General features: G+C 41.0%; 1 protein-coding gene across 1 annotated transcript in view; it reads left to right on the top strand.

Moving 5' to 3' along the window:
• The window catches only part of COL4A5 (collagen type IV alpha 5 chain), a 63,486-nt gene that overhangs the window by 6,564 nt on the left and 36,100 nt on the right, over positions 1 to 20,822 (top strand). Inside the window, exons 2-9 of the mRNA XM_040083749.2 lie at positions 10,567 to 10,626; positions 14,787 to 14,876; positions 16,122 to 16,166; positions 16,944 to 16,988; positions 17,090 to 17,152; positions 17,913 to 17,966; positions 18,668 to 18,694; positions 19,871 to 19,951. Of these exons, the coding sequence (XP_039939683.1) occupies positions 10,567 to 10,626; positions 14,787 to 14,876; positions 16,122 to 16,166; positions 16,944 to 16,988; positions 17,090 to 17,152; positions 17,913 to 17,966; positions 18,668 to 18,694; positions 19,871 to 19,951 (465 nt within the window). The remainder of the gene's footprint in view (positions 1 to 10,566; positions 10,627 to 14,786; positions 14,877 to 16,121; positions 16,167 to 16,943; positions 16,989 to 17,089; positions 17,153 to 17,912; positions 17,967 to 18,667; positions 18,695 to 19,870; positions 19,952 to 20,822) is intronic.

The following is a 20,822-nucleotide window of genomic DNA, read 5'->3' as shown; positions in this document are numbered from 1 at the left end:
AGCAATGAAAACTAATGTGACTTGCAGGCAAGGCTAGACAAGCCTCCAGCTCCCAGAAATTGTGATGTCCTGACAAGAAGTGCCACTGAAAACAATGTTTGGGTGAAGGAGCTTATGAACTCAGTTTAAAAATCTTTTTAAAATAATCCTTTTTATGAGGCAGTGGGGTTTTTTGAGTCAACTTAGAACCAACCTGTCACACAGAAAGATGGCAGAAGCCATTGTTTCTGAAAGGTAATTTCTAGCTGTCATTCAGACAATAGGAATTGCCTTAATAATAGAAAATACTTATTCTGAACAGTTAGAACAGTTCTCAACCTTAAAGGGCAGAGCTGTTCAGAAGGGAAAGGAAGCTTCTGCACTGCACAGAGAAATGAGAATTTATATTTGATTTTTGCCATCTCTTTTAATCCATTCACTGTCATCAGACGTGAGGGAAATACTTGAGATTTCTGCAAAAACATTACTTATTTAATGACTTAAGGATTTAAAAATATTTAAAATAATGAGGAGAAAATCTAGAGAGGATGAGAAGTTAGCCTGGAGAAAAGGAGACTCAGAGGTGACCTCTACAACTCCCTGAAAGGTGGCTGTAGCCAGCTATGGGTCACTCTGTTCTCCCAGGCAACAACTGACAGAATGAGAGGACACAGTCTTGAGCTGCACGAAGGGAAGTTTAGGTTAGACATTAGAAAGAAATTCTTCACTGAAAGAGGGATTGGGTGCTGGAATCATTTGCCCTGGGAGGTGGGGGAGTCACCATCTCTGGAGGTGTTTAAAAAAGGATTGGACATGGCACTCAGTGCCATGGTTTAGTTGATGAGGAGGTCATGGGTTGGACTAGATGATCTTAAAGATTTTTTTCCCAGCCTGGTTCATTCTATGATTCTGTAAGTTGAAAGGTTTGAGTGTGTTTTGTTTTGGTGGTTAGACTTCCAATATTCATTTGGTGCCTTTTTTAATAGTGCATGAAAGTTGCTAGAAGGCTGTGCCCAGTCTGCCCAGACACGCAGTGAATATATCCATGCAGAAGTTGATATTTGTCTGGGTGGAAGAGGTTTTTTGTAACTTTGATTGAAGGAAGAGTATATACATAATTTCATTTAGTTTCTGAACCAGAATGCTAATGGAAACTTCTTGGCAATAGAATGGATGACACTCCTGTATCAGCAGAAAGTCACTTTTGTGTTCTAGAATCTTTCAAACTCTAAAAGCAGTGCTAGTAACAAAGTGTTAAAACATCTCTATCTAATGTATGAATTTTTGTATCCTAAGTGAACCTAGAAAACTTCTTTATGCTTGAATGAGAAAATGCTTGTGGACAGGTCTAGTCATGCTCAGGAAATGTGTATTTTCAGGACACTGGCATACTGTACCCAAAAATCAGAATAATGAAACAGGCCTCTTAGATTGCTGATGTGGTGCAGAAGTAATTGTGGAGGAAGAGCAGCCTGTTATAGAAATAGTAGTACTTGGAATTTCTCTTTGTTGTTCAAATAGTTGCAGTCAAAAAGGAACACTGAAACACTATCCTCTGTTCTAAACCTTGCTTGCTGTAGGAATAATGTTAAAACTTGGTGGGAAAACTCCCAATTCAGTATTTGCAGTTAACTTGCTGATTACTGCAGGATGCAGAGCACATATCACAAAGTTTGAAGCAGGTTATTTTCTTGGCATATATTCAGCTCCAAATAGCACTCGTGGAAGTTGGTGTACTCCCTAAAATGGGGTGCCTGAGGGAATAGTTTCCCTTAGAGAAAGTGACTTTGTTTTGGAATGAGTACAAATGCCAGGAGCTGTTTCTTACTCCTGCCAAGCTTCAGACTAAACTGCATCTCAAGTTTTATTAATACTTGAGGGCTATTTCTTATGAATGGATCTCCTCACTCTAATTATTGTGCTTGGGTGTTGGAGCCATGTATGCTCTCTCCTTGCCTACCCCTCTTTTTTTAACTTGACAATATTTTAGGGTGATGTTATAAGGAAGATTGCTCGCTGACATCCTTGGAGCTGGTCAGAGAATCACTGCAAGGAGATACTTTAGGTTACACATTGTCAACTTGCTACTGGGGAACCTTCAGAGTGTGACTGGGAATAAAATCAATTGCTGACAAAAGCAATAAAGTAAATTTACAAGTGTGAAAGTAAAGAGAAGTTCAGCGCTGATACTGAAGATTTCCTCTCTCCCCTTTTGTTTCCCTTTGAAACAGAAATATAAAATGTCTTTCCTGTCCCACTGCACCCCCTTTCTCTAGCACTGATCAGATTTCTTTTGCCTATCCTGTAACTGATGCAATGCTAACACTTTAAAAATTTTGTTGGCTTTTTAATGCTCTGTTTAAAGATCTAATCTATGGCCCTTTCAGCTACTTCCTTGCATGGGTTCAATTTTTTTAATTTGCAAGTCTCTGAGAAGTGAGACTTAATTCCTGGGATTTGCTTTCTGTTTAGTGATGATCAGTGCAACCCAAATGTAATGATTCTCAGGGTAATGTAATTTATAGCCTCTAGATGTAATTTCTCTGGTGTAAGGGAGTGGAATCTTTCTCTTCTAATCAAAGTCGAGTATTGGATTCCAAGATCTGCAAGTGCTAGATAGAATCAGCATTAGCACTAGCCTGGGGCTGTCTTACAATGTTTTAAAGGCAGTAAAATACATCCAGGCCCCCTTTTGTCCTTTGCTTTTTTTTTCTGTGAGATAGTCTGGGAAATTACTGTTGTGATCCTCCATTCACTCTAAGGTCACTCTTTCACAGGAAGGTGCATTTTGCACAGAAATACCTCACTCGAAGTGGCAGGTGCTCTAAAGAGCCCTGAGCTATTGCTGTAGCATATAACCAGGGCTTAAGTAAATGAACTTGAGAGGCTGACACTGAGGATACTCCGTGTGTGCTGAAGTTCAACCTGCGAGTTCCTGAACAGGCATCTGGGACCTCTCACTGGGATACAACTTTTATCATCTTTAGGCATTTCTGAACCCGTGTGGATAAAAGGGGATCTCCCTTCTCATCAGATCCTGATGTTCCATTCTTTTCAGTCAGAGTTGCCTCTGACTTACAGGGTTAGGAGAATTGTTTGGTCTCTGTTGCTTCCTTGTTTAACTTGACCCTCTTCAGTGCCACTTACTTTTTCAGCTTTGATTACCTGAGGCTGGAGAGCAGCCCCATGTTAGCACTGAGCAATACAGAGAAAGTGCTGCCTGTAGTGCTCTCTTTAGGTGTTAAAGTGCACACACAGAGAGCGCTGCTGCCAGGGGCATAAACAGATGATAAAACAGCTCCAACTAGAAGAACCTTGAAGCTATGATATTGGTCCAAGAACTGAGGGAGAATAGAGCTGATAATCGCCTCCATCACAAAAAAAAAAAAAAAAAAAAAAAAATCCCCCAGACACCCACCAAGCCTTAAAGTGAGTCAGGTCTTGTTCTGGCAGTTAAAAGGGTGTGGACTTCTTCAGATAACATCTCAACGCAATATCACTCTGCATAGCCTCTATTCTTTCTAGCATGTATGCTTGCTTAATCTTTGGTATTAATTTAGTGCTCTCAGTAGTTTAAAAAACGACCAGAATGGGATTGGATTTGTCTGAAATGCTATTCTATTTTGCCTCTCTTTTCTCCAAGGAAGAAGTGGGTTTCTGTTCTTGTGTGGTCTGCTTCATGCTCTCGACACTTGAAAGTGCATTTGTCAGTGACGAATGTCTGACCTCTATTACCAGGACTCTGGGATTGAACCTTCTTCTATTGCATGTTGTATGGATGAGGGTGAAGAACAGGACATTTTCCAGGGAATTAGTGTCTTTATTCTATTTCTTTAACTGGGAAAGGGGTTAAAGCAGAGTGCCAGAATGACTGGTGTTATGAGTGTATAATACTTGGCTTGCAAGCATTATCTGAGACTTAGAAGCCTGCCTGACTGTTTGGTCTAGGTTTGTGTTACATTTGGACATGGTTATAGAAAGTGGCAACATCTAACACCTGTCACATGGGAAAGGTCCTAAATGACTAGTAAATCTTAACCTGTAATGAAGACCATATGGCACTTCTTATTTGCAGCTGGAAAAAATCAGGAAGCCCCAAGAGGCTGGTGATTAGAGACTTGTGTGTAAAATAAAAGTAAAACTGAGACTTCCTGAGAAGTCAAGTGGCTTAGTGTAGCCTGCCACTGACTGACTGCCAGATGCTCCATGCGGGTGTCTCAGGGATGGTGTGAGCTGCAGAGATGTGCAGCTGTGCAGGAAAAGGAGGCATGCTTAAAACTAACCATTCCTCTGATTTGCTGAGTAGTTGTTTAGGGGTGAACTTATAAAAGTTGACTTAAATTTTATGCTTATGCATAAAAGTCGGAAGATGGCTTGCATTCGGAGTTCAGCATTTAGAACTGAAATGAGCAGTGGTGAGGTGTAGACTGCCTACAGAGGTGGTAGGAAATTTATCCCTTCCCAAGCTGCAAAGCCTACCAGAGTTTGTTTAGGATGCTTCCCTAGATATGCTGGATGTTTAGAGGTTCATGCAGCTGCAGTGCTTGCTGAAGAAGGAAATGAATGTGGTGTTTGGCATCTGTCAGTTCATTAATGTGGAGATGGAGTGGGTTGAGAAGGCCACCTGGTAGTTTGCATTCTGGTTTAGGGCTCTTAGCTTGCACTACTTACCAGGAGGTGTACTTGCCAAATCTAAACATAGGTGCTTTGTAAGACGCTGCCTCTGGATGGCAGCATAAAGATAGTACTTCTAAGTTGCTGTTTAAAGGAAATTTTTGCCAATTCTTATAGCCTGATGTGGAGCTGTTTGGAAATCTGTATTCATTAGGCCAGAAGTACCTGGCTTCTTGGGTCTCTTCAGTTGTAGCTTTGACATGCTTGTGAGAAGGGCAGCAGAGCTTGAGCTGGTTATTTTGCTTTCTGTGTGTCTCCCCCACTAAAATGTACTGCATTGCAGCCCATTGTCAGAGTTGTAAGACTAACAGACTGCAGAAACCTACAGTCAGGGTTTTCAGAAGTGGAGAGAACTCCCCATGTCCTTTTCCTCATCTACACTTGAGTGCAAGGCTGGCAGTGCCCCTTAAAGCAGAGGGGTCTTTGACTCCAAAAGTTGGTTGTAGTTAGACTGGTCTGTGGGAAGATCTGTTGCTTCAAGCATTGCTGTTATTTTAACTAGAAGCTTCTGTGAAATATACCTTTTATTAAAAACTGTATGTTAAAGACCCATAATTAGTTCAGTTCAAAGCAATAAATTCCATATTGTTTTAGTACGAGGTACAGGCAGAAAAGTTCAATCCTCTTTAGATAAGAGATCCCATCCATTTCTTGTGGCACAAACTATTTTTAACACAGACACGCTTGTTTCAGTTTTTGCATATTCTGAAGGTAGTTATGCCAAGGTTTTCTTGCTTATAATTTTAGGGGTTTTTTAAGTACACCTTTAATTCCAACCAATTTGTAGTAACTGTATTCTAAGGGAATTTATTAATTCCTAAACTTTCCATTTGATCAGACCATTCATGTATCTAAATAAGAAGCACATAGTGCTCTCCCTTCAGAGGAAAAAGAAAGACTGTTTATCCATCAGATGCTTGAAAATGGTTTTTAACCTGCCGCTTGTGTTCTCATTCACTGTGGCCAGAACCATAACTACTAGAACTAAAAGCTTCCTCTGCCAGTCTCAACAGGTCCTATATTGTACAGATTTCAAAGAAAGATAGTGCCTCGAGGTGCAAGAGATGAAATTACATGTCAGAAGTTCCCCTCAGTTAAAGAAAAAATATGGCTAAGAACTTCTGCAAACATATTTTTACTCTTACATTTTAGACCATGACATTTATGCTTTTTCACATCTTGGAGTAGGCTGGGGGGAACAATTCCTTAGAAGGGCATATCACAGGCTTTTAAGTCATGTTCTGCTTTAGCAATGTTGCTGCTCATAAATACTCCACTGTAGTGAGAAAAATATGGCCATTTGGATTAGAGACCTGTGATGGCTTTGCTGCCACAGCTGACTTCACACAGATATATGAGTAATAAATTGTTATCTGCAAATTTGTACTCCTGATTAAGCCTAAAGAGCCTGGATGTGAAATCATAATTACAACTCACAACAGCTGCTTTAACCCTGCTTGTCAAATCCCCACAAAACCTTTTGTTTGTTGATTATATTTCTGTCCAGGCAAGTGAAGGGGAAATTAACTTGCTGAAGATAAATGGTGGAATCTTTTACTTGGATGAGTAGTAAATCCTTAGCTAGGAAACTGCGCAGGTGTTTTGTTACACAGATCTTGGCCAGCGAATGAATATGAGGACACTCTCCACGACCACCACCAAAATAAAGCTTAATCTTTGTCTGCTTGGGACTGAAAGCCTGAATTTATTTGCATTATAAATAGAGGTATGAATAATTGAGTTTGTGGCTTTTTCGTGGTTACAGCAGGAAGATTACTTAAGCCATCCTTCTAGAGCAAAGGCATTTGTACCTGATGCTTTGCTGTACGTTGAATTTGCCGATTTTAGTCAGAGTGACTTTCTAACAACAGTCAGTCTTTCTAATTGATAGAATTATCCAGTATTCATGCTCCTCTTTTTTGCTCAGCTTCTGCTGACAACTGGTAAGGTTTCATATTTGAATGCAGAGGGTGATGTTAGCAGCATTAAGGGAACTCGTGTACCAGCAGGATAACTATGAGAGGTGCAGGATTTGTTCACTGTGTATAAGCTTTATTCCAGGAATATCTTTCACTGATGTCTAACAGGTAATTGCAGCTCCTACTGTGAAAATTGTCTTCTGCTGACCCTAAACCATGAACAAGAGCAGCTTGAAAATCTGCAATTTCCACAGTGAGCTTTCATGAGCTACAAAACATTGTTAAACTGCTTCTCAGCAGTAAAGTTGTGTGTATTTGAGTTAATTTAGATACTGTGGAATACTGTTCTCTCTAGAAACAGCATTCATCTTCCTGGCAGTTTTTACAAATATTTTGTCCAATACTGTTGTGCGTGGCAGCTGGGAGGTGGGGTGGGAATGGAATATGCTGAAATTGCCTTGTAACCAAGGTCTTTGGGGCTGATGGGAAAGGAGTGGAATGTGCCCAATGCATAGGGCAGGCATCTAAACCACAACACATTTTGGGGATGACTTAGGCTATTCATTTCTGAGCTGACTGTAACAAACCAAGAGTAGGAATGTGTACTTTTTTACTTCCAACTAAAAAAACAACAAACAAACAAAACTGCATTCTGTTGGTGGCACAAAGCAGTTTTCCTTAGTCCGTGTAAGACACAAAAGACCAAGCTTGTTCTGGAAGAATTATCCTTTGACCAGTAAACCAATACCATCCCTCCTTTTATATACTAATGAAAAGAACTTGTTCTCCACACACAGATTCAATGGGTAGAAGCTGTCAGGAAAATCCAGTGAAAGGATTAGCTAAACTTGAATAGATTAATTAGAGCCTTTGGTTGTGTCTTGCTATGGAAAAGTCACAGCATAGGAAATAAGCAGTGATGGTGCATTCTTTACAGGTATGTGAGCAAGGAGGCAGCAGGAACACAGTCAGGAGCAAATCTAAGCAGTTTGTCTTCAGTTCCTAAAGGCTGCTTTGATTCCTTATTCAGCTTGGTGTAGTTGAAAACTAAAAGAGTTTGATAAATACAGAGACTGTGAGCAGCTCCTTATGATCAAGCTACAACTCACTATAGCAAATATTTTTTATTATCTTCTGTCACCTAAGACATTGTGTCCTACTGGCCAGAGCCAGGAACTGAACTGCTACTGAGGGCTTCTGGCTGCCAAGTAATAACACAAGGCAAGAGTCTGGCTTGGTTTTCCGACTGCATCGTGTGCTGAGTGTAACTGGGAGTTCCCTGATGTTTGGAGTCACTCAGCTTTCCATATCTAGAAACCCAGAAAGTCAGGGTTTTTTTCAGAACTAGTGATGGTTAACTTGTTACTGAGGGTAAAGTACTGATGGTAACCATCTAAATCTTGCTCTTAATGTAGATTTTTCTGTGTTTGGAATGGCATTGCATCCATTTTCTCTGTTTGATTGAAGTCTGGATAACTTACCGTTCATATGCAGGAGAAATTCCAAGTGTTCCTATGCATAGTATGGAGCCTAGATTTTCTTTGCATTCGTGTGAGATGCCCAACTGATTCTGTGACATCAAAAATCTCTAGCCTGTGGCTGCTGAGTGGCTTTGAGACTTGTGCTAACTTGTTATGCAGTATGCAATCTCCTGTAGTGAGATTTTTGTGCCTGCTTTGCCAAGTTAAAAAAAAAAAAAAAAAAAAGCCTTGAGATTACTGAACAGTCTAAACAAGAAGGCAGCTTTCACTCAGAGGAGGTCATTAAGCTTTTTCTCTTCTCTGTTCATCATGTTTTACTTTGTTGTTGTTTTTTTTTTTTTTTAAGCTATACAGCAATAAGACCTCTAAGTGGTATGAATTGATCTTGAGATAATATAGATTCTCAGGGCTTTTTTTTTGCTTCAGACTGTTTAATTAAGAATACCTTAATTTGGTGTGGATACAAGTTAATGCAAATGAGAAACGCAGTCTGCCAAATGCAGCTTTTATACAGGAAGATAAGTGACTCTGTTGGGGGAATACTTCTTGATAAGCTTGTGGGTGAATAGATCTGCCCAGGATTTATGCCAAAAATGTACTATCATTTGATTACAGAGGATATTTGAAGAGTTTGCTGATTACAGACCTTTAGCTTCCCTTCCCTGCTGTCTGGGAAGGACCATGCAGGACCTTGACCATGATTTTTGTGTATGTGCAACTTTAGCCTGTGCGTTCTACCACAGTTTTTAGTGGGTTTTGGTAAGTACTGATGTAGTTGGGTTTTTTCCCCCACCTCTTGGAGGCAGCAGAGGTTTTCCCTGTCACTCTCACTGTTCCAGAATTGTTGCTGCAGCCCAGTGAGCCAGGTTTGTACTGTGAGGGAAAAGAATATTGCATGGAACTAAGGTTAATCCCTTTTAAACAAAGCTTTGTTAAAGAGATTAATCCTAAAACTGGTTCACAAGGAACTTGCTTTTTTAAAACCCATTTTTAAAAGTGAAGGAGATCAGATACCAAATTCATAGGATAACTGGGACTGAAGGGGGAATTAAAGGACATCCAGCCAAACACCCTGTTCCAAGCAAAGACAGCCACGAGGTCAGGCCATGTTACTCAGGCCTTTGTCCAGTCTGATCCTCGAAAGCTGGGCTAGCCAGGTTCAATTTCATTCTAAGAAGTGGCTCAATAAGTCCCTGTTAACTAAGGATTTTGAGTTTTCATGTACGTAACAAGGAAGATGTTAGGAGATTGGCAGAGTCACCCTGGTCATGTCATGTAACATCACCGCTGGACTGAAATCTCAAAGCTCTGCCTTTTGCTGCAAGATGCTTTAATTGATCCTGGGGTTTTGTAGCTCCAAGTGAATTAAGCTACTTCTGTGCTTTCAATCTGATGTTTAGGCTGAGAGCCAGGACATTCCTAATGCCAGGTAGGGGATGGGTCATGTCTCTAAATGCTGCTGTGGTAAAGAAAACTAAAATTCAAGTGTGGGTGTACTTCAGATCTGACATACTGACTGGCTTCTTGCTTGGCTGAAACTTTGTACATAATGTTCTCTGTGGATTACTGAAGGGGAGGACCCTTGCTCCCTTTGAAATGCTCAGCTTTTCAAACTTTTAAAGCATAAGCTCTGTGTTTTTATACTATGCTGCACCTGTTCTCAGATCAAGTTGAACCCTGAAGTGTTTCAGCTAGTGTACCTTTTAATATAGCTCATGGTTTTTAACTGTAAAGAGGTCTGAAATGTGTAGTATGTAGAAACATTCTACCAAACAAAGGATTTCTTTTAGAAATTTCATTTCTGTGAACACATTTGTTAATCTCTGAGATCAGCACAGGGCTTTAATGAATATCCCATGTTAGAATGGGAATGGGAGACATCTCTGCAGATGTGAGTTACTTAACTTGGATCTACTCTCTGAACCAAACTTCTGTATGCCTCTCCTTTGAACCCCCTGAAATCTGACTGTCACCTTATGCTAGAGATGTTGTAGCTGCTTTGTCAGGCTTGGCGCTGGTGTGTGAATGCAGCTACATGAAATCTAGAGGGTTTTAAATGTGCTTTCTCAGTAACTGAGCTGTGGGGGGAAGAATTAATCATGTAGCAAGTATTTGTCTAATAATTATCACAAATGTGCTCGTAAGCTTCAGGCTTGATTAAACTCTTGTGCAAAACCTGACATCTACTGGTGGGAAGCATAACTGGGCTTTTCTCAGTTGGAGATGTGCTGAAGAGCCTGTGCTGGTGCTTTTGGCTATAGGTGTTGCATTGTACTGCTCAAGCATGAAGTCTAAAATGAACTGTAAAATATTTACAAACAAACAGGTATTATTAAAGGTGGTTGAACTTTCAGTGAACTGTGTCTGCTTTGAACACTTGTATGATGGCTAGAGGACAAGCTTTGTAGGTTTACATTTTAGACAAATGTTCTAATTTTTTGTGACAACATTAAATACTTCATATAGTCTTTCGCCAATTAAAAACATTTTTTTTTCTCCTTATGTCTTTACAGGCTTGCCATGGATGTACGTCTTTATCCAAATGTGATTGCAGCGGAGTAAAAGGTGAAAAGGTAAATATTAATTTTTTTGTTTTTAACTGTCAGACCCGCACACAAACCACACATAAACCATATGCCAGCTTCAGATAACTGAAGCTTGTGGATGATAGTTCTTTGCTCCTTGCTCTTACCTTATTTCTTTGATGGTAGTGTGGGCATGCACTGAAGAGCAGAGCTGTATTAGCAGCTTCAGATATTGACTCAGACTGGCTGGTCCATCTGACATTGTGAGATTTTCATATCATTGTTTTCTCAAGAATGGGGAAATAATGTACGGATTTTTCCACTTACTTGACAATAAAGAAAAAAAAGCAGGGAAGAGACAAATTCTAGTAAAAGAGAAATAACTCCTATTTGCAGCCAATACTAACTACTTAGTGTTAACAAGCTAAGGTGTGGGATGTACCATCATGGCTTCAAGATTGTCAAAATTATTTCTTGGTTTTATGGCTTTTTCTTTGAGGAAGCAACAGGTGCCCAGCATTTCTTTTGGTTACAATGCACTGTAGATAAACAGCTCAGTACTGTGAACTGAGCAAGTACTCAGTTCTTCCTCCAGTGTGGGGCAGTCTGAGTGTGAGTAAATTGTGTTTAAGTAGTTCCCATGTCACTGCTGTTGTCACAGGGAATGAATGGGATGAGATCACTGCAAGGGGCAGAGACTGCCCAAAATGCTTCCTCTCTTAGTCTTGTACACAGTTTGCTTGAGATACAATGGAGTCACCTTAAAGATGTGAACTGATAACAGAGTTTGAGAAGCATGTCTTATCAAACCACTTACCCTATCTTAGCAAGGTTCTTGGAGGGTTTCAGTGCTCTAGATTAATTTCTGACACATTTCGAGGGTGGTTTTTGACTTGCATAAACAAATGTAACCTTAAATGAACAAAAGTAATTCAAAACACTGGCATTCTAATGTGCTGGTGCAGAGTTTTACTGTTGGCTCAGGTTAGACAAGGCAACTGTCCAAAATTCAAGGTAATGCTCAATGCCACATCTGCCATCCAGACAGTTCCAGAGAGATGAGGTCATTCCTTGGCATTTACTGGCTTTTAGTTCATTGAGTATATTCCCAGTTTCCATACCTAGTGAAGAGCAGTATTCCCTTGATGGCAAGATCTCAAAGTTAGATTTGTTAGCCAAACATGAACCTGGTTAATGTTTCTAGAGGATCTCAGACACAGGTGCCCAAACCAGGTGCATCCTAACTAGTCACAAGTTATTTCAGTTTGAAGGCACTGAAACATCAGGCTTCTATGCCCAGTATAGTTATTGCAGGTACAACCTTGGAGAACCTTTCTGTAGTTCTAAGTTGGCTTTTTTTTTTTTTTTTTTGTCACAGCTATTCTGTGAATTCACTGAGCAAGTAGCTGTTGTCTGATTAATGTGGATATAATGCAATCTGTCCTTGGAATGGATATGGAATTGGGGAACTGTGATTCCACTGCAGCTGGGGTAAACACAGCATAATCCTGAGGCAGAGGGTTTTCAAATAGCCCTTCTGAGGCTTGCAGGCCATTATGTACCTTATGTAAAGGAAGGATGAAAAGCAAAGCCCATATTTCCTAGGTGGGATGCATTGCTAGTGGAACTTGTTTGAGCATACATGCACATTCCTCATTATGTTAGTGGCCCTGTAATTACAAAGCCCTCAGTGTTTGATGCGTTGCTGGATTCAGCAGTTCAGCTCTGGGGAACCCCAAGATCTGTCACTGAAATCCTAATGTTTTATCTTATAAATTCTTTGCTTTGGTTTGCTTAGGTTTTGAATTGTTGTTTGCATCTTCCTAGGTTCTCATGCTACTACAAGACATCAAGGGCTATCTTAAGATGATTAGCTTGATTCCTCACAGTTTATCACTTAGTTACACTTTTGATCTAAGTTTCCAAATCCAATACTACTTCTTTCTGCAATGACCTCTGAACCAGGAGTCACATTCTACAGCTCCTTGCCTAATTGGTGTGGGAAGAGCATTAGACAAAGAGCTGTTTATATGATCTCCCTTCTTAAATTCCCCCATTAGGAGTGTGACAATGTATAAGATGTACTGGAAGTCAGATGCATGGAATCTGGTCCAGTACTGGGAGGACAGGCAGAGCCTTGTGTGACACGCTCTGCTGAGACCTGCTTTTCTGTTCCACTGGGCTTCACTTGGGCCCCAAACCAGCATCTGCATCCAAGTCGCTGCTCACTGGCATTAAGTCAGCTTAGCAGAGCCTCATGCATTCCTTCTGAGACTCGAAAGTAGCTTCTTCCAGAGCATTCCCTTTGGGATATACCAATTTTGAGAGCAAACTCTAGAAACGTGAATTACTTGTGCATGCTTTAAAACTGCATCTATCCCTGCTTGTGTCCTATTATTAGAGTATGTGGAGCACTGCCAAACTTCTCCATATCCCTGTTTCATTGGCTATATCTTGCTGCTGCAAAGCAGGATTTTAGGGTGTTTCCCAACTATATTTTTTCTTTCTATGCCCCAAGCAACAGTCATGTTCAAGCTTGTGAGCTGGCAGTTTTGCCTTATTGGTGTAGCTGATTGAGGGCAATTGAGATCAGAATGTGACTCCTTGCCCATTCCTCAAGCAGATGATGGCTTTATAGCTGGTGCATCTTTATTTTGGTATGGAAGCATTCCTGTAATTTCAGGAAGAGGAGATCTGAGTTGACTTAAACATTTGCTATTTATGTTTTAGTTTAGTAGCCTCCAGTCTGAAACAAGAAGCATCCAACCTTCCTCAGCTCTTTCTGTGTAAGCAGAACTGGCTAGTGGGCTTTTGCATTTATGAGAAAATTTATTACACACTAACCAGGGACTACAATGTCATTCTATCCCCAACAATATAATGTCTTTTTTGGCACTGACTTTTTGTGGAAGACTTGTTAAATTTCTTTTCCGTTTCAGCATGTTCCTGCAGTGAGCAGGCAGTTTTTTCTGCCAAATTTGTAGCATCCAAATCTTCATAAAAATCAGTATGGTGTGGGCAACAGGAAAAATCTGGAGGCAGAAGCAACATCTGAAAAGGGTTGTCACTTATGGAATCATCTATAGGCTGTTTAAGTAGAACACAGCTTTAAAAAAATAACTCAAAGAGAACTGGATCAGCATAGTTTCTCTCCCCACAAAACTTGCCCACATTTCTTTAACCAGTTTTTTATCCAAAATAGGGATTATAGTGCAGCTATTTCCACTGTAATTGTTTTGACTTGGATGGAAGTTTCCTTAGGACACGTGTGATGTACCCCCCCAGCTGTCCCCAAGCATAGTCCTTCAAATAATCTGTTTGCTTTCGGGGGTAATTTGCTGGCAAACTCCACAGGAGTTGCCCTGGCAACAGTTTCCTCATGCAAGGCTCTGATCTGCTCATTTTCCAAAGTGGGCTTGGAAAATACTCATTTCAGTTTCAATACTCCAGCTCACTAGCATCTGTTGTTGCCTCTTCTCTTCCTAGCTGATGGCTTCACGTTTCTCTTTCTTTCGAGGCCTTGGCTTCCCCATCCCGTGCCTGTTTAGAGTGCAGACCTTGGCAGAGTTGTATTTTAGAGAACAGTCCTTCAGCCTTAGATGGCACACAAGGCCGAAGTCTGTCCTAGCAGCCCTTTGTAGATGCTGCTTGCCCTGACAAAGACATGAAGAGTGACCAGGCCGAGATCAGAAGGCACTCTGTGCCTGGCTTGCCCCTCACTCCTGACATGCCTCTTGCACACAGGTGTGTTTCTTCAGTGTGCAAACACACTTCATGCCAGAGCTTGCTCCAAAGTCTGCTTTTGCCTAATGTTTTCCTTATCTGGCACTCCCAAATTCCTCATTCTCTCTCCTTCAGGGACACACTAACCCTTTCATATCCTGGCCTGGGATAGTGACACTCCTCCACAGGGTCGCTTTCCAGATGAGGTAGCAGATTAACTGTACAGCTCTGTGCAGGAGTATTGTATTGGGTTTGCATGGGATAACACCCTATGAAAACCTGTGAAACCATAAACCCACAAAATCTGTTTGAGTGCTGTAATTAAAGGTCAATCTGTCCACGTTCAGGAATTTCTTTAGTTAAGCAGATGTTTAGTGACAGTGTTAGTTCATCAGTGTGATGAATCTGTGAGAAGCAGAAAGATAATGTGTGTTCTGAATTTTTCTGTCATGTTTCACCTCTGCCACCACTTATGCTTTTTGTAGGGTGAAAGGGGATTCCCAGGCTTGGAAGGACAGCCAGGTTTGCCTGGATTTCCAGGACCAGAAGGACCACCTGGTCCAAGAGGCTCGAAGGTGAGTCCCAATTCACTTGAATGGTATGGAGGTGCTGGACAGTGCTAGTTTAATTGTAGTGCTGATCCTAAGCAATTCCAGAACATTATCAGTGGTTTAATAGTCAAAATTGTCAGATGTTGGGATCTGACAGGTTTTTTGGTTGATTAGTGTGAATAGTCAGCCAGTGGAGAAGGACAGCTCTGAGTTTCCTCTCCAGTTCTTCACCTACACAGGTTCTTACCAGCCCTACCTTTCACTAGGCTGCACATCAGGGCCAAAGAACAGGTTTGGCAGGGTGCTGTGATGGAGCTTTGTTAGTCCTTGCACTAAGGAGATCCTGGCTTAGCTGAGTTTGCTGATAAGAGCAGAGTTTTGCTCTCAGCTGCCCTGGGGGCTCCCACCATGTAGGTAAACTGTTGTTTGCACCTGGTGGCATTCCTGGAATGGGATTCCTGGGCTGGGTTTGGGTGGGGTGATGCAAATGAGGGCCTCACTGAACCCATGTGCAGAGAGCTGAGGAATGCTCCTGCCTTTCCCTGGAGGGGTTCCATTTATTTCTACTTACTACTGAATTGCATCCTTACACTTGGATGGTGCAATTCAGCAGTAAAATTCCTCTGAATACATTTGCCTCTAACATAGATAAGGATATCCAGGACCTGCCATTCCTTTTATAAATGCTCACAGTGTAAACCCAACAGAAGCATATCAAAAAGAAGCAAAGGACAAAATAGGCAGGTGATAAGAAAAAAAAGAGGTCTACCCTAAAAGAGAAGATTAATTGGATATAACAATAGCAAAACAGCACAGGGGTCTTGGACTAGAAACTTTTGTTGCACTTTTATTCCATAGGTGCATTTTCTGAAGGTTCTGATGCACAGCTCTGGGTTGTTGCTGTATGGTGATGATGATGCACAGTAACACGGGTCGGGAGTGGAGCCGTGGCTGTGCCCACAAGGGGCCGCTGGAGGATGATGCTCCATGGCCCGGCTGGCCCTGGCACTGTCAGGGACCTGGCAGCGCCGTGGCCTTCAGCTGAACTTTCCTCTAAGTCACCTGGAACAGATGCTTTTCAGCTCACAGTCCAACGCCAAAAGTTAAAATAATTTTCAGCCCTTTAACTCAGGAAATGACAGCTACTATAACTTTTAGCCCACTTACTGTGAACGTGTAAAAGAAAGTTTAGTCTTAGTGTTTGATTTGATAGAAAGACAAACCACAACTTGAGTCTGGGGTCTTGTTTGTTTGTCTGTTGTTTTTTAGGGTGATGATGGTCTTCCAGGGCCTATTGGACCCAAAGGAATCAGAGTAAGTATTGATGCAGTTTTAAGGTGATAAGCTGGAGCAATGGATAAAGACTGGCAGGCACTGAGTGGGTACAAACAGAAGTAGTGATTAACAAGAAAAAAAATTGACTTAAATCTGAAGAGTGATCTACCCACCAGAAGAGACTGTACTGCTTTTTATAATTAATACAAGATTGCATGAGCAATCCTATCTTAGATATTGTTATATTTCATTAACTCTTTAGGGAGAGCAGCCCCAATACTCATTTGGTCTGAATTAAGTGTATCCATCCTCACTAGCAAAAAGTGATAAATGACAAACACAGGACCGAAGGAAGTGCCAGTGCCTATGTTTCAGTGTATTCTGAAGCAGAGGCAGTATTATGTCTATGGTCCTTACAGGAGAGGTGGACTTGTCTGGAAGTCCTTTAGGTTTTGTGCCTTTGCTTTTTCTGTCAGACACCTCAGCTGGTAACGATTGATACATCTCTGACTTCATTGGGCCACATCAATTTTTCACACCATGAGTGTTTATTTATATTCTCTACATATCTATTATCTATTACTTTACTAGTTCTGCATTCTTTTCTATATTTTTGTGGCTATTTCCCTGAAAGATTGGTAAGAACTTTGAATGCCATGTCAGCATGGCTTTTTTTTTTTTTTTTAACAGGTGATTCAGATGTTTGTCTTTACTTACATCTGCACAAATAAGTTACATTTAGTGAAATGCTGGTAAATCCTTTTGCACACCCATTCACTCCATACTGTTTCAAACATGTGGTTCATTTCCTTCTAGGGACCTCCAGGGCTTCCCGGCTTTCCAGGAACACCAGGACTCCCTGTGAGTAGGAATGTGTAGATACAAATCTGGTCCCTTCTGTCTTTCAAGCCCAGAAGAGCATCCTGCAATCTAACTCTTCTTTCATCTTTTCCACTTTAAAGGGATTGCCAGGACAAGATGGGCCACCAGGACCTCAGGGTATCCCAGGATGCAATGGAACAAAGGTGGAATTCCTTAAAAAAATCTTAATGTAACAATAATGTGGTAAAGAGCTCTTGTTCTCCTGGCTGTAGCCAATAGGTTTAGTCTGTGCAGCAGTACTTGCTGTCACTGAGTTGGGAGGGTAATTCCAAGATAATTCAGGCTTACACACTCATTTGAGGGAAGGGGTCATGGCCTGGTACGTAAAGCACGAGTTTTGTCAGAAATTGCCAGCACCAAGACATGATATTGTGTGCTGTGCAGTCAGTGAGGTTAAACTCTGTTCTCATCCTTACTTGTATAATTTACAGCTGAGATGTCTGATAATTAGCTCAGATGCTGCATCTCCTCGTTGTGGCAGACTCTTGCTATCAAGAAAAACTCATTACCTAACAGCAAGAGTTCTTAATTATTAATTTTTAATATTATATTGAAAATACTGATCCAGTGTCCTTGTTGGAGGGAGGAATTTTATTCTGATGTGCTACTTAGATTGGCATTGGGACTTTCCCAGAAGAGAAGTTGATCTTCTGTAACATCCTGTGAGTTTTCAATCTCAGTGGTGTAATACTTTGCCTGGAAGTACACAGAAACACCTGACTGGAAATTTGTTTCCATCAGTTGTGTGAATTAACTAAGTGATTATTCTATATTGTTCCAATATAATTTTCTATTCTGGAGTCATAAGCTAACAATTACACTAGAATTTTGAATCAGAATTTGTTCATCTGGTTTTGTTATGTTTTGGTTTGGTTTTGGCTAATTTTCTTCTTCATCCCTAAGGGAGAGCGTGGATTCCCAGGCAGTCCAGGTTTTCCTGGTTTACAAGGGCCTCCTGTAAGTAAAAGATTTCCCAATCTTGTAATCCACTGAAAGACTTCTACTGTGAAAAATAAGATAAATATCAGGCTCTTTTTGCAGTTTTTCTTTTAATAAATAGGATTTATTTTTTTTAAATATTTAATCAGAGCATTTAAAATGTCCAATGAAAGTGAGTTTTTCTGCTGCATGCTATAGTAAAGCTTATTAACCCCTTTGAATTCTCACATGCTGAGATGCTTTACCACCTGCAGAAAAATACAAATATATGTATGTGTGTCAGAAAAGGAGAATGTTGATACTGACATCTCGTATATCTAAAGAGTATTACTGGTGATTAATGGGTCAGAAAATATTATATTATACTGGGTGTTTTCAGTATAAAACACAAGGATGTACAACAAAGTGACTGTCAGAACCAAAGTACAAACAGAGATGTCATAGGATGGATAACAGGAGGCAATATAGAAACAAATTGCCAAGAAAGGGAGATATAATCCTTCTAATGCTCAGCATTCACTAAGAAAGCTCTTCTCTAATGTTTCCATTTGATTCTCAAATTCCTAAAAAGTTTATTTTCCCCTGTTCTATTTATTGTTAGAAGTTTCTGTCTTTGATGTTTGCCTCATGGTGTAGATCTGATTAGTGGCTTGCAGACATCATACCAGTGATTTATTTCCATTGATCCTCCTTTTATTTTTTGTTTCTTTTAAACAAAGGGACCCCCTGGTCTGCCAGGAATGAAGGTGAGTGTACAGTACTCTCACATCCAGGTACTTAGCAGACGTGGGTGAGTAACCTGCTTGTTTCATGCAAGACTGTGTGCATCTCCTGGGACCTGGAGTGACATTCTTGGTGTTCCTAGGCCACTCCAGTGCAGCTCACTGGAAATTCTGCAGTGGCTTCCTTGGTTCAGTAGCTGGAGAAGCAGCAGAGTGTTTCCTGGAGCTATTTCCTTGGGACTGTGAGTGTCAGTGTTGAGGCACCAAATTAACAAAATGTCTACAAACATCCAAATGCACCATTAGCCTGCCTGTGCATACTCAAAACTCTCCTAAAGACTAAACAATAGTGATCTAAAATACCCAGTGACGAGTAGTACAACATCTTCTGTCCCTTTTGAAAATGTTTTTTTTTGTACTCTGTATGTTTTATATGCCATAGATGGCATTTTCTCCTAATCTAAAGAGTCTTATGATCTGATGTTGAACATTTTCTTTTTTAAGGGTTTTGTTATACCTTTGACTGGTTAAGCATGGGCCAAAACATCAGTTTTGATTCAAATCTATTTAGGAGGAGACTTGACCCACAGAATTGCAGTGTTCAACTTCTGAGAGGGCAGCATAACACTGGTACTGGAAAATTGGGACTGTTCAGCTGAATTGTCATTCTTAGCTCCTTTTCTTCCCAGTTGTTTTCAAGATATTAAAGGACGATCTCATCAGAACATATATTTTCAAAACAACCATATTCCCTGAAATCAGTAAGGAACTACTTCAATATGGACCACAAAGCATAATTATTGTACCAGCACATTCAGCACTAATCTCATGAGCTGGGACACTGGAAAAAGCTGAATGAGCCTTTTTTCTGTTGTGTCCTGTCCACTGCTTTCACATGAAGCTGGAATGTTTCTTTTGTTAAGAAGTTGCGTTTCAATCCCCTAATCTTTTGGAATTTATATCAATGCTGATATCTTTGTACAAAATAAACCCTTTAATAGTTGTTAGTTTAGCCATTTAGAGTTTTCATCTCTCCTAAACAGAGTTATTTTTGGACAATCTAGTGCTTGTATTAAAGTGTACAGCTGGGGTGTAGCATAGCTCAGAGTCTCTTAGAGTCTTAGGAGCCACTGTGTAACCTCTGGAGACAAAATGCTGCTAATTGTAAAATGTGTTGTTAAAGTCAACTATTTTTTCTAGGGTGAAGCAGGTGAAGTAATTACATCCTTGCTGCCAGGACAAAAAGGTGACCCAGGATTTCCAGGTCTTCCAGGGATACCTGTAAGTTGCATAAAGTATCATTAGACTCTGTTCTGCTGAAAAGACAACATGAAGAGTCCTCTTATTACAGTACAGTTGGCAACTTGGTGCTTGGGGATTTGTATATCTTTTTGGAGATGCAGGGCTCACATTTCATGTACCTCTGATTTATGGCTTGAGGGAAAGTGATTCCATATTGCTCTTAACAGGGTGGCCCACAGAAGCCAGAGAGGTCCCCTGGTCAGGAAGGTGGTATCCAGCAGACAGCAGTACTCAGTAGTTACTGATCTGCCTCCCTGCTTTCCCTGCCTCTTCCCCCTTCCTAGACATCCTTTCTATCAGTTGTGGAGTTCCCCTCACTCCGAGTCAGTCGCATCTGGCTGTAGCTGCTGTTTTGGATGTGGGAAGGAGAGGGTGATGCCTCAGCTGTTCTCCTCAGGCTGCACCTCCTGAACAGTATTTCTGCTCTCCCAGCTGTGCTCCGTGAAAACAGCTAGCACTGCAGGCCCTGTGCTTCCCGCTGAGCCATTCAGTGCTCTAGTGGGAGAACAAGGGGAGCTGAAAATGAGTCTATCAGAGCTGGGCAGAGGCCAGGCTCCCATTTCCTGGTACACACAGGCAAGCCCCACGCTGCTCTGTGACCAGACTGAGCCTGTTAGCAATTCTGCTCCTCTGATCTGCGCTTCCCTATTGTCTGTCTCTGGCTGGGAGGAACCATGGATACAAAGCGTTTTGTTGTTCAGTGCATGAAGAGAAAGAAAGTGCAAAAGTAGTCCAAAACAAACAAAAAAGCATTCCCTTGCCCAAGCCCAAGAGATGCATTGATGTTAAGAGCAGAGCTCTCCTAACATGATGGACACTGCTTTAGGCCCTTTCCCCAAGCACAGCTTGG

Source organism: Hirundo rustica, chromosome 21 (genome assembly GCF_015227805.2).
Source record: "Hirundo rustica isolate bHirRus1 chromosome 21, bHirRus1.pri.v3, whole genome shotgun sequence".
NCBI lineage: Eukaryota > Metazoa > Chordata > Aves > Passeriformes > Hirundinidae > Hirundo > Hirundo rustica.
The sequence above is the reverse complement of the archived record's forward strand: the minus strand, read 5'-3'. Positions and strand labels throughout refer to the sequence as shown.